This window comes from Stylophora pistillata, chromosome 2 (genome assembly GCF_964205215.1).
Source record: "Stylophora pistillata chromosome 2, jaStyPist1.2, whole genome shotgun sequence".
Classification (NCBI taxonomy): Eukaryota; Metazoa; Cnidaria; class Anthozoa; order Scleractinia; family Pocilloporidae; genus Stylophora; species Stylophora pistillata.
Genome location: NC_142520.1, coordinates 9,418,435 through 9,433,108, shown reverse-complemented (window position 1 = coordinate 9,433,108; position 14,674 = coordinate 9,418,435). Strand labels below are relative to the sequence as shown.

Sequence of the window (14,674 nt, the reverse complement as noted above, 5' to 3'; positions counted from 1 at the left end):
ATATGAGCAGACCACTAACTGCATTACTAGCCAAACTCTGTTGTTAATTACCTGTTTCTAATCATATAGTTCCTACTACTCGATTCCAATTTTTTTTTTGCTTGTTTAGGAGTCTCGTTACTGGAACATTAGTTCTGTGAGATCTCTCCTGCCAAATTGTTTTGGCGAAGTCTATACATAAATAAAATAAATAAGATAACATTCAACCCAGCGTCGGAAAGCCTCAGTTGAAGTAAAAAAAAAACTCAGTTTTGTTCTCAGCCATGTTCACGCATCGCCTTTGATAAGTATTGTCGACTCCAAAACTATTTCCGTCGCCTTAAAGAGCTACATGCTCATTGTTTTTCGAAACGATTATCATTTTAGCACATTTTCTTCTCAAATAGAGCTCTAAACGGTTAAAGGGAAAACAATCTCGAAAGTTTTGAAACCTCGCGGGTAAACTCGATAGGAACTTGTCGCCGCCAATGAAGTCAACCTGAACAATCTCTATCAACCATCCATTTCTTTTTCATAAATTATAAGCCAATTAGAGCGCACGTTATAATATGATTATGATATAACATTAAATGAACAGCTGAGATGTAAGGAATCATCACGATATACCCTTACCTGACCGGTCATCATCAGCAGTCTGTGCACCATGTCCATTGCTTCCTCCTGACCATGAGTTGTATCCAGGATTCCCTGTTGTGTTTGTGCTGGCGTCACATCCTTCATGTCTTGACTCAGCTTTATTTACCCCTCCTCCACCTCCAGCTATTATCAAAGGTGTGTTGGCTCCTCTCACCACAAACGTTCCTCCACCACCTCCAGAAGAGTAAGAGTGCGTGTTTATTCCTCCTTCTTGACCAACGAGTATCTGAATGACTTCACCCTTGTTTAAGCGGAACTTTCCAATCATTCTTGCTCCTCTTCCTCGGTACTGAGTACTGTTAGTGCGTCCATCGTACCCTCCTGCAGCTGCTATTGCTTCTATTGTGTAGTCACCAGTGTACGGCACAGTCCAATGTTGAATACCGCTGGACAGTGTGACTTGCCCGTCATGATCCTGCCCTGTGTAGTGATTGCCCAGCGTTGTTGGACCAATTCTTCCACTGGTGTTGAGGTTTGTAAAAACGGCCTTGAAAGCTGAAAGGGAAGAGTTAAGTTATCTACATCGTTATAACCATAATTGTTATAGTTTTTTCCTTTCATTGGATGTAACTTTGCATCTACAAAAGGGAAATGGAGATGTTAAAATCTTGTAGATTGATCCTTAAAACTACTCACCATTAATACAATTATTAAGTTATTTAATATTCATTTTCTTTTTTATTCGATCATTTATTCAATTCATTGTCTCTCAATGGACGTGTACCCACTCGATTGTCACGAAATATTTTTCCCCGAAATAATATCAAGCATCACATATGATTGTGGTTGAAATGTTTTGTGGGTCCCTTAAGTTCGTTGTGAAAACAGATCGGTTTTGAAATTGGCCGTCAACTAAAACTGTCCGATTTTTTCATCATTTCCAAAGGTTACGGAAGTCTTTATACTTTATTAAACTTTCCCTTCTTAAGTTTGAATTGTAGACGAATAACAGGTGATGTCCAGCCATTCTGCGTGACAAAAGTCGAGAATTGAGCAAACCGTAAAATTTTGATTTAGCGTCCGGGGCGCTAGTGTACTTTCGACACATCAAGAGAGGGCACTTTTTTTAACCAGGGGAATTAATTCTTGGACTTCACTTGACGTCATCAAATTTAGAAATAAGGAATTATCAATCTATATGAGATTTAAGTTTACTAAGTTAATAGAACAGTTGAATTCTTATCTTTTTACAAATTTTCAGTTTGATCGGGTTTTTCATTTTGTGATAAAGCAAGGTTGAATTTTCAAGCTATTGCTTGACACGATATTAACATACTAGCATGTAGGTTGAAAAAAAGATAGAGAGATAGATAAAGAGATGGATAGATAGATAGATACATAGATAGATAAATAGTCTGATGAGTGCGTAAGCACGAAACTCACAATCTGAGTAACAGAAACCATGTGTTATCTTGTTTGTTCGCTACCTACTGTATTGAGCTCTGCACGTGTGTATTGCGCACTATTCAACGGTATTGGCTACTTTCTCATATGAATAGATAGATAGATTGATATGTTTAATCAACTCTTTTAAAGGCATAGATCGAGACTAATATCCAGCCATCTTGACCGAACAAGCTAGGTTAATAAAGAATTTACTAGGTTGAAAAAGATTTCGCTTTATTAATTAGTTCGTATTAACCGAGCGGGAGGTCTGTATGGGAGAATCTTGACCGAGGTTGTCAGTACAGTCCTCACTGCGTTCGATCTGTACCGGCGATCGAGGTAAAATGACCTCATAAACGAGGCAAAGGTCGTGTTTGCGACACTAGCTTTTGTCAAACGGATGAACAAGGGCTAGCGGATAAAGTGAGAGGGCATTTTCCAGCCAAACAGCAAGATTTGGCCCTGAGGTTTTTTTTTAATGCAAACTTTTGATTTCTTGAGCAAGTTTTGATCTTAAAAGGTAAACACTTCTTCAGTGTTGCTCTTGGAGCAGAATGCTGGATTTTTGGGATTTGTTATTATATTAACGGTTCACTGAAATGGAAATCGGGAATCATTGTGGGTGTTTTAGGCTGCAATAGGAGTCACATCAGACAGCCTTGCAATGTACACAGTTACATAATGATGTCTCTGAATTTCAACAAGAAACAAATAACAACAGTAGTCGTGCAAATTTAAATGATGTATGCGCGGCTTGATGGAGAAGGGTTAATGTGCGTCAAATATCACTGAAAGCGCCCGCGTCAAATGATCTATATCATTTAATTTACACTGAAACGACAAATCCGCTGGTAAAAAATCTTAAATCAAATTAATTAACAAGCACATCATCACGAAAGGACACGCGTCTTCTAAGACAAAAGAAACAGGCGCGAGACGTGCGCGATGTGATGCTAGCAATGATTACAGAATGAAGATGTAACTGTGATTAAAAAAATGTAAACTTGACTTAACTCCACACAAAAATAATGTAATGCAACTATAAAATAAAAGAACAAAATTTTGCTCCACGACTCGTAAATCATTTGATGACAGGTAGTGTTACGGTATTTTCTCAACCGCCAGAAAGATATAACTCGTACTAACTCAACTACTTTATTGACTGACGTACTGACTACGAAGCCATACCAGTAACTAATACAATAACTATCCTCCTAACTTAGCTAAGGAGCGATATTAATACCTATACAATAACTATCCTCTTCACTTAGCAATGGAGCGACATTAATACCTATACAAGAACTATCCTCTTAACTTAGCTACGGAGCGATATTAATACCTATACAATAACTATCCTCTAAACTTAGCTACGGAGCGATATTAATACCAAAACAATAACTATCCTCTAAACTTAGCTACGGAGCGATATTAATACCTATACAATAACTATTCTCTAAACTTAGCTACGGAGCGATATTAATATCTATACAATAACTATCCTCTTAACTTAGCTACGGAGCCACATTAATACCTATACGATAACTATCATCTAAACTTAGCTACGGAGCGATATTAATACCTACACAATAACTATCCCCTAAACTTAGCTACGGAATGACGTTAATACCTATACAATAAAAATCCTCTAAACTTAGCTACGGAGCGACATTAATACCTATACAATAACTATCCTCTTAACTTAGAGCCCTCTATAAATACTATAACCTCAATCTCAGTGCACCACTGCACAACTCACGGTTCTCTTTAAAGATCCTCGCCGCTTATCAATATCCACAACACTTTTCCAAGGCAGCCTTCCACACGGCTGACGATTCCAGTAAAATAATTCCAGCAACTCTATCCGGCTCTCGCTCCTCTGGGCTCCTCGTAGCAACACTGACTCACTGAAAAAGGCGTCTAATAACTTATCGCAACTCCTTATATTTCGTTTTGAATGCGTGGTACCAAGTTTGTAAATTATGTAATTGTTCACTGAAAAGCCCCAGAAGGGGATGTGTTTAATAAAATGTATGTATGTCCGACGATATTCCAAGGCCGATTTTGTGCTGGATCATGGACTTTTTAACGAGCCGTAAGCAAAGGATAAAACTGAGCCGCGATTGCTTCTCGGAGTGGGAAGCTGTTCCTGCAGGGGTGCCACAGGGGACGAAATTGGGCCCCTGGCTGTTCCTTATCATGATAAATAATCTTTCTGTAGCAGACACAATTATTTGTAAATACGTTGATGACACCACTTTTGTCGAATCAATATTGAAGAATGAGTCTAGCTACATGCAATTTCGTGTAAATGAACTTGTAAGACAGTCAGAAGTTGATGGTTTCCAATTCAATGAGTCTAAATGTAAAGAACTGAGAATATCATTCTCCAGATCAGGTAGTCTGTTTGATCATATTACTATCAATGACAAGCAAATCGAAGTTGTTTCATCCGCAAGGTTGTTAGGAGTGATAGTCTCAAACAACCTCAGGTGGAACGCACATGTAGAATCTATATGGAAAAAAGCTGCGAAGCGTCTGTACTTCCTAAAACAACTAAAGCGCGCTAAAGTTCCATCTGACGATATGCTACTTTTCTATACAATATGTATACGCCCTGTATTAGAATATGCGTGCCCAGTTTTCCATCATTCTTTGCCGCAATATCTGTCCAAAGAAATGGAAAGGTTGCAAAAACGCGCGTTGCGGATGATTCAACCTGACTTATCCTACGCTGAGGCTCTAGTAGCTCCTGACATTGCGTCACTGTACGAGAGGAGGGAGATCTTCTGTGATGCTCTGTTTGATCAGATTGTAAGGGACGAAAACCACAAGCTCCATGATCTGCTGCCTCCACGCAACGAGCCCACCTATCGTACCCGCAGCCAGATATACTTCAAGCTACCGATTTGTAAGACAACTAGGTTCAAAAACACATTTATCATGGCGAACAGTTTTAATTATTAGTAGCTATCTTAATTATTTGTATTTTGGCTTTTGATACTTCTCTTATGGTATTTTATTGTAGATTACACTTTGCGGCTCTTATTGTAGTTATCTTGGAGTAAGAGATAATTTATTCCCATTGTAAAGTAAGTCGTATTTCAGCCGGCCTGGAAGCTGCAATGATTTCACTTCCTAATAAAGCTGTCTATCATGTATGTATGTATGTATGTATGTATGTATGTATGTATGTAGTGAGATTAAACTTGGTGTCCGTGAAACAGTGCTCGATACAAATAGTAGAGCAGGTATAATGTGTGGTAGGCAGAAAAAAAACAACTACATATACATCCCTACAGACCTGTTTCGTAGTTTCCCACTCATCACATACACACCTGGAGCCACATAAACCTGAACCAATAGTCAAAATACCTATCTACAACATATTCAGAGGGGACAGGAACTGGTCAGGAGTGGTTTTGAGGAAAAAAGGCGGAATTGCTGTTTATGTGAGAAGTAACCTAGATATTGCTGATGTTTATAGATTACAACTACATAGTTTGAAAATTATCTAGCGCATGCTCGCTAGTTTACTCTAGTTTGAAAACTCTGGCATGGCTTAGACGATACCCAAATGGTTGGGTCGTTTGGAGTGACCGTCTCGGTTCTCCTCCATCCTAGCATCAGCACTGCACTGATGAGGCCCAGAAGGCCAAAAGAGTACTGTCTGCAGTTAGTTTGATATTTAGATATGATCTTTTATAAACACGCAGCAAGTTCTATTTTTCACATATATATAATGGCGTGCGTATCCCCATTAAAAATCCTAGATTTAACCGTCAACCGTCAACATCACCTTCTCCCCACTATTGAGACCCTCCCAGACGACCCTCGATCACGAGCTCGAGCTTGCCGACCAAATTACGACACGTTATATTTTTACTGAAATTACATGGCTTTCTGAGAATCTCGAGAAACTGAGGTGGATAAAGACGCATTAATTCTAAAAGCACGAAAGCTTATTGGATACCAGTTGTCATCACTCAGAGACATCCAAACACCCCGGCTAAGCATATACAGCGATACCGCTGCCTTATATTAAACACCAGACAATCGACCTCATCGACAAGTCAGCAAAGCCCGAAATGCGAGTTTGCTATTACAAAATTTATATTTACGAACATTTGTACCCGAACTAAAACAAAAGACCGGTTTAGAGCGGCTGTACACTCGAAGATCATTTCAGGAAGAACGACTATTGATGTTCGCGTCGCCTCCAAAACACACCTTGAGCCAGACAAACCTGAATCTATTGTCAGCATACCTATCTAAAACATATTAAGACGGGACAGGAACTGGTCAAGAGTGGTTTTGAGGGAAAAAGGCAGAATTGCTGTCTATGTGAGAAGTAACCTAGATGTTCTTCATTGTTTATAGATTAAAACTACATAGTTTAATTTTTAAACATTATCTTTTATAAATACGCAGCAAGTTCTATTTTTCACATATGTATATTTCAGCGCACCACACCTGTTTTTATTTATCTCGGGATATTCATATTTTATCCGAGATTTATTAAAGAGTTATGTGCCTCCGATGCATATTTCGAGTTATGGTGCACGCGGAAAGTTTGGAGAGCACAAGAGAGGAGTTGCTCGAAGCGCAGCCGGGAGCGCGAGGAGTTATCAATGCAACACCAAAAATAATACCGGCCGTTCAGAAAACTAAGAGGAAATTTCCTAAATTTACGAGTCCCCTGTGATAGATTTACCTCCTTGAATTGTTGGTTACTAGAATTGACGATCAGAAATTGCGTCGCTTTGTGTTGAAAATCTTAAAAATAGTACGATTACAAAGGAAAATCATCCATTGAACAACTCTTTTGGGACATACATGCAGCAGCTCTTCAGAATAACATTCACCCCAACGTCGCGAAGCCTCAGTCCAAGTGAAAAGCTCAGTTTTTTTTTCAGCCACATTCACGCATCCCGTTTGGCATATAAAGTATTGTCGACTCCAAAACTATTACCGTCGCTTTGAAGAGTTACATGCTCATTGTTTTTAGAAACGATTATCATTTTAGCACATTTTCTCTTCAAATAGAGCTCCAAAATGTTAAACAGAAAACAATCTTGAAAATTTTGAAACTTCGTGGGTAAACTCGATGGAAAATTTTCGCCAACAATGACGTCAGTCTGAGCCATCTCTATCAACCATCCATTTCTTTTTCATAAATTATAAGCTAATTAGAGCGTTGTTAGACCAATTCTTCCACTGGTGTTGAGGTTTGTAAAAACGGCTTTGAAAGCTGAAAGGGAAGAGTTAAGTTATCTACATCGATATAAACATAATTATTATAGTTTTGTCCTTTCATTGGAGGTAAATTTGCATCTACAAAAAGGATATGGAAAAGTTAAAATCTTGTAGATTGATCCTTAAAATTCCTCACCATTAATGCAATTATTAAGTTATTTAATATCAGTTTTTTCATTCCATAATTTATTCAATTCATTGTCTCTCAATGGATATGTACCCACTCGTCACGCAATATTTTTCCCCGAAAGAATATCAAGCATCACATATGATTGTGGTTGAAATGTTGTGTGGGTCCCTTAAGTTCGTTTTTGAAATAGGTCCGTTAAGATCGCTTTTGAAATAGACCGTCAACTAAAACTCTTCGTATTTTTCGTCATTTCCAAAGGTTACGGAAGTCTTTATACTTCTTTAAACTTTCCCCTCTTAAGTTTGAGTTGTAGACGAATAACTGATGATGTCCAGCCATTCTGCGTGACAAAAGTTGAGAATTGAGCAAACCGTAAAATTCTGATTTAGCGTCGGGGGCGCTAAGGTACTTTCGACACATCGAGGGAGGCACTTTTTTTGAACTAGGGTATTTAATTCTTAGATTTCACGTGACGTCATCAAATTTAGAAATAAGGAATTATCAATCTATATGAGATTTAATAGAACAGTTGAATTCTTATCATTTTACAAATTTTCAGTTTGATCGGGTTTTTCTTGACACGATATTAACATACTAGCAGGTAGGTTGAAGAAAAGATAGGCAGATAGACAGATAGATAGAGAGATATATAGATAGAGAGATAGATAGATAGATAGATAGATAGTTAGATAGATAGATAGTCTGATGAGTGCGTAAGCACGAAACTTTTAGTAACAGAAACCATGTGTCGTCTTGTTTGATCGCTACCTACTGTATTGAGCTCTGCACATGTGTATTGCGCACTATTCAACGGTATCGGCTACCTCCTCACATGAATAGATTGATAGCTAGATGTGTTTAATCAACTCCTTTACAGGCAGAGATCGAGACTAATATTCAACCATCTTGACCGAACAAGCTTGGTTAATAAAGGATTTAATATATTGAAAAAGATTTCGCTTTATTAATTAGTTCTTATTAACCGAGCGGGAGGTCTGTATGGGAGAATCTTGACCGAGGTTGCCAGTACAGACCGAACGCAGTGATGTTTATTATATGGCTGTGTCTTATCTGCCAATTTCTTTATATTCTTTTTACCGTTTTTTTTTTTTCTAGGCCGGTCTACATGCCGGTCTAGATGGGAAAATCTAGACCGCTTTCAATATTGATTTCAGCCAATCAAATTCGTGAATTCGGTAGTTCGCAGTCCTCGTGAGACACAACCATATAATATAGTTTAGAATGACTTTTTTCCTTCGAGAGCTGGGAAAGAAAGCCAACTGTGTTTGTTGGAAAACAAACTCACAAACTTCGTTTGTATTTTCTTTGTTTTGAATATCTTCTGCCGTTTTTTGCCTTTCCGTCGCCGAAATTGTCCAAGAGTTACGAATGTAGTTCTTATTTTATTTTTTAATGTGCGGGATCAATGCGGACAATCCTGAGCGGGCAAGAGGGCCCATCTTGCCTGCTTGGGTAGCCAATCAGAACACAGGATTTGCTTCCTCTTCCCCATGGGCACTGCGTGCGATGTAATAAACAACCCTTAATAAATCATATTTCAACAGCATGCACTAAAATCTCATTACATTCAAAAAGTTATCATAAATATTCCCTCTAGGGTTACCTCTTATGGGGAAAAACTTAACTAGTACAGAAAGAGGCGAATCTATCTGTCCTAACTCTGGGTTTCTCTACAAGGAGGCAATCCCCCGACCGAAGATTGTAACCATGAGGAACTACTTCCACCATATAGAGAGACCCTGAAGGTTCAGTATTAGGAAGGTCCTTAAAAAACCTGATGCAGGCAAGCTCCCTTCGCTTACTTAGGGTTGGGAGGGCAGAAAAAACAAATGATTTCTCATAACCATTATCTGGGAAGATAATCTTCAATGCCCTCCTCTGAACGGCTTCAATAAGATCCGATAGATAGTCAGGGAGAGCTGCCTACCCGGGTGATGCGTAATCAACAAGAGATCTGATTAATGAACATTGTATCTACACTAGGTCAGTATGATGGGGCTCTGACTTCTTAAGTAATCTTGAGGCATGCGCCTTCTTATTATCCCTTCAAACAATATACTCAACATGCTGATTCCACTTTAGGTCATAAAATATATATGTCCCTTGGAGCTTGAGACTCTTTCCGTATGTCATTACCTAGTATCTTAAGGGTATCTGGAACCATAGGTTGGTATTCAAGAAAGTTGACAATCATTCCTTTGCACTTCTTGGGATTTAAGCGCATACCTCGGCTAGTAGCAGAACCATAATGTTCTGAACAACAAACAAGAGATACCTTGGGCTAAATCTGGATATTCACTCAATCACAGTTGTGTCATCCACATACTTAGTGCGCAGATGCCAATTTTCAGCCAGCTTGTTAACCAAGGCAGCAAAAAGGATGGGGGTTAGCTTTATCCCTTTGGGGATACCCGGCCATGACGATAGACGAGGGCAGATAAGGCCCCTTCGATTCTAACAATCTGAGATCTGCTGGTAAGGAAAGCATAGATCCATTTGACTAATTAAGACATCGCTCACACCCAGATGTAACTTACTATGATCAACAGGATAAAATCCTTTACTAAAGTCTGCAAATAAATATTCCAATACAATTTCCAGGACAACCAAGAAACATCAGTATTAAATGCACAAAATAGACTAATGCATGGGTTGTTGATTTTCCACCAATAGAAAATTGTTTACAGTCAAGCCTATTCCTAACCCGCTTAGGTTATAAGTCTCTTGTGAAACCTTCCATGACTTTAGATAGACGACTACAGGTTTTTTACAGCGGAAACATTTTTTCGAATATCGCCCGCACAAAACATCGCACAGACCTGAATCTTGGGGAGAGTGCTCGAATATTCATTTTGTTTTATCCCTTTGATGCTTGCCTTTATTTGTATTGAAGATTGTTTTGATGATGGTGGGACAGTGAAACCTGGGGATGGGTACAGAGCGCTTATATTCATCTTGAGAAACAGTAAAATGCGCGAGACAAACCTACCTATTTCAAAAGGATTAAAAAGACTGAAAAATGACGGATTATTTCCATGGACAGGTCCTGGCTAGAACGATCAGCTAAGCTGCAATCGTCACGCGATAAATGAACTGTAAATAACAGTTGAAAGACGGACACATAGACCATTGATTTTGTTTTGAGGTTTAACTTGAGCAATTAATGGAAGTCGAACCACGATTGATCTTAATGTACATGTACTCCGCTGTGGTATTACTGATTCAGAATAGGGGCGCGTATCTGTGTGGGGGTGCTTATAAGAACGCGAGTGCCTATTCAATAGGAGCGCTTATTAGAATGGGGGCGCTCATTAAAAAAAGTCTAATGTGACGGGTCGCTTCTTAGAGAGGGGGCGCTTATTCCAAAGAGGGCACTAAATCGAATCCTCACGGTAGTTAGGTGGTGTAGTTGATTGAAAATTGACTGCTTGCTTATTTTTTGCTTTTCTGTATGATTGATATTTTGTTTTATGCTATGAAAGGAACTTCCGGCTTACGGTTTAATTGTCGACGTCCTCGCAATATAAGGATTATTATGACGTAACTTATCCTTATCTTGTACCGTGTACAATAAGTTTAACTCGGTATGGGCATTTTACAAACTTGATCTTATTTTCCCCCTTCGGTATAAAACATACGCATTGTTGGCAAAAATAACTTGCATAGGTACCATGCCTCTTACAGTCCCCTCCACAACCCTAATTTGGTCTCGTCACGCAACGCCCTCTCTCCCACGTTGCGTGACGAGACCATCAGAGACAGTCTTAATTATTCAGTTACAGCTAATTAATTTTGCAAAGGAGAGCAAACCAAAAACTCTATTTCATCTCTAACAACCACTGAACAAACATATTTTTCGGTCTCCCCTTTTCAAACAAGTGAAAATAGATTGAATGAAGAGACAACTATCATATTTCAGGGCGTAACAACGTAGGCTCCTTATTTAGCTCTTACCTATCTGGCCTTTTCCCTGAGCGTGTAAAATACATGATAAAATGCAGGTTGTTTGAAAGGAATTAACACATGATAAGGTGAAGTCTAAGGTAGCAAAAAGCGAAATTTATTCGTAAAAAACCGTCTAAGCACGTGAAAATTGCATAGAAAATTGACCAACAGAAGCATAACGTTCCTTGCGAAATTTTTTTCTTTATTGAGGTAGGATTGTCATAAAATTTACGTTTTTAATGACATTTCATCTGAGAAAGTCTAGTCCATAGTGGTGAGTAAAAAGAAAACACCAAATTGTAGCGGCAAGGTACCGTTTAAGCATAAATAATGAATCAATGAAGAACTTTTAGAAACAAAGAAACGGATACTTTAACATGGCTTGCGGTTTTTCCGACAACCTTTTTGTAAACAGCTGCACACCTTTTCTATCCTCGTGGAAGGGGTTATGCACGATGCAAGTATGTTACTCATCATAGGAACAATCCTTTTTTTTTTTGGTTTTTGTTTGACAGCAGCTATTAGCTTACCATTAATAACAAAAACATTTTTGGGACATTGGGTTTACGAAACTTGTGATAATTTGGGATTAAAAAATGGAAAATGTGCAGTTTAAAATTTTTTCAAGTATGACCAAAAGTGATGGGGTGCATAGTTGGTCGCAAAATAGACTCTAATAAGGTGAGAATTTTAAGAGGCCAGCGGTACTTACCCAACAAGAATTCTTTAAGTTCTTCCTCCCCTCCTACTCCCCCCTCCCTCCACTTTTCCAGGTAACGGAAGGCAAAGTGCAGTAGAAGAAAACAATTTGTAACACATGAAAAAGTGACATAATTAGCATTGATATCTCGATTGGAGTGCACTTTTATTATTTTAGCAATAGTGATTTTCTAAAGGCGATAATAAAGTAGCAGTTAGCTAAATGTTTAATTGCTTCCTTCGTCGTACTCGTCAGGGATAGCTTATAGGCACGTCACAATCACAGGCGCTCCGAATTTTTTTCACCCCATTCAAAAGTAACAGGGGCAGTAGTCAGCCAAACACGCACAAAAAGTTAGGTAAGGAATGAAACAGCAAAACTCCTTTGCAACGTTTTTGAGTTTACACAGCAGGTAAATATAACTTGGTGGTTTTTTCAACCTTTGCAAAATGAGGAACCACAAGGCAAAAACAAGATAGTCAAATATGATTTATGCATATGCTTTGCAGAAGTTTTACCTGAGCCGCAAGAAGTGGTCCTACCCAAATAAAAAGCGCTAGCGATAAATTCGTCTGTTAGGCCTTCAGCTGACAGTGTGTATGTCGTATTTAGATGAGGGGTACTTGGAAAAGGTTGAAAATTTTCCATGACGAACTTTCTAATCCGGAGAGATTGTAGCAAAAAAGTCCTCTAAACGTTGATAGCGACGGATTTAACGAGTACCTACTTTAAGCTCCTTGAAATGTTGTAGAGATCTGTGAGTCTTTTGATGATCAGTACGACATGTGGAATACAGCTTTCGAAAGTGTAAGAGATCAACACATGCCGAAAAAGAAGATGAGAATTAGAGAAAAGGGCATACCGTATATGACCGAAGAATGGAAAAGGGCGATAAAACAAAGGAGGAAGTATGCACAAATGTTTGCTCGTAATCGTACACCTGAAAACTGGGAGCTCAAAAGAAATTGGAAGAACCGTGCGACAAAAGAGAGGCGACGAACCATCAAGGCATACTGGAGCAGGAAATCTGACGAACTTAAACAAAAGCCAAAGGAGTTCTATAAAACCTTCCAACCGTTCCTAAGTGAGAAGAGTAAAGAGGTTGAGAAAATAGCCATTGAGATTAACGGGAAAACAGTCAGAGATCAGATCGCAATGGCGGACGAGCTGTGCGACTATTTTGAAACAGTTTTAAATGGAATCGGCGGTGATCAATTGGGGAACGACTTTGAGAGACATCCTAGCGTTGCCGTGATCCGGCAAGCCTATCAAAACATGCATTTCAGCTTCAACGAAATTAAGGTCGGTGCAGTAGAAATAGAACTTCAAAAGATTAACAGCTCTAAGGCAACTCGATGGGATGGAATTGCTCCCAAGATCTTAAGGTTGTCAGCCAAGGGGATAGCACCATCACTGACTAGACTCTTCAACACAATAATAAGAAAAGAAGAGTGGCCAGGCACATGGAAGATGGGACAATGGACACCATTGTTCAAAAAGGGAGAAAGAACATACCGTTCTAATTATCGAGCGACAACTGTCTTAGACTCAATAGACAAGTTGTTCGACTCATTGCTTTGCCAACAAATAACTGCAGCCATGGATTCACACCTGTGAATGGCGGCATATAGAAAACAACATAGCTGCGAGACAACTCTATTAAGGTTAACAGAGGATTAGAAAATGGCTGCTAATAAGAGGAAGTGTGTAACTGGATTATCCACCGATATGAGTAAAGCGTTTGACTCCTTGCACCCTGCACTAATGGTTCAGATGCTCAAGGCGTATGATTTCTCAGGAACCATCCCTAAATCTTATGCAATCTTTCTTTGGCTCACGAAAAAACCGAGTAAAATTACAAGACCAGTTTAGTGTATGGAGAGACCAGACAAGAGGATGTCTACAGGGTTCGTCCTTTGGACCTCTACTATGGAACTTGTTTCAGAACGACCTTCCGTTACACACAGGAACAGAGAATCTCTTCATGTATGCAGATGACCACCAAATATACACCAGTGGGGACTCGGTCCAGATAGCTTTACAAAAACTCAAGAGCGAAACGCAAAAAGTGACACAGTTATACACAGATAACCTTCTCAGGGCGAACCCCAGTAAATACCAGATACTTGTCATCGATCCAAAGTCCTCAGCAAAAGAGCCAGCAGAGGAAATAGCGCTAGAAATTGAAAAGCAAGTTGTAGTAACATCTTCAGATCGTCTATCAATCCTCGGAGTGACCACTGATAAAAATCTGTCATTCAGCATGCGAACACATAAGTGCCATCTATAAGAAAACAAGCCAGGAAGTAGGAGTGCTAATGAGGCTACGCAACATTATACCCTACTCAGCCAAACCTCAACTCTACAAATCTGCTATTTTACCAGATCTGACGTACTGTGACATTGTGTGGCATTTCTGCAAAACGGCCGATGGACGTGAGCTCGAACGTATTCAAGAACAAGCACTGAGAGCAATTTTTAAATCTAAGGTGGACACGTACAGTGCTTTATTAAACAGAGCCTTCCTATCAACTCTATATGAAAGGAGATCACAAAGCATTGCTACACTCATTTTTAAAGTTAAGAATGGATTGATGCCACTG

General features: G+C 39.1%; 1 protein-coding gene across 1 annotated transcript in view; it reads right to left on the bottom strand.

The window, feature by feature from the left end:
* The window catches only part of LOC111346230 (uncharacterized), a 54,231-nt gene that overhangs the window by 21,473 nt on the left and 18,084 nt on the right, over positions 1-14,674 (bottom strand). The window contains exon 9 of the mRNA XM_088747095.1: positions 613-1,131. Coding sequence (XP_088603221.1) covers positions 613-1,131 — 519 coding nt within the window. The remainder of the gene's footprint in view (positions 1-612; positions 1,132-14,674) is intronic.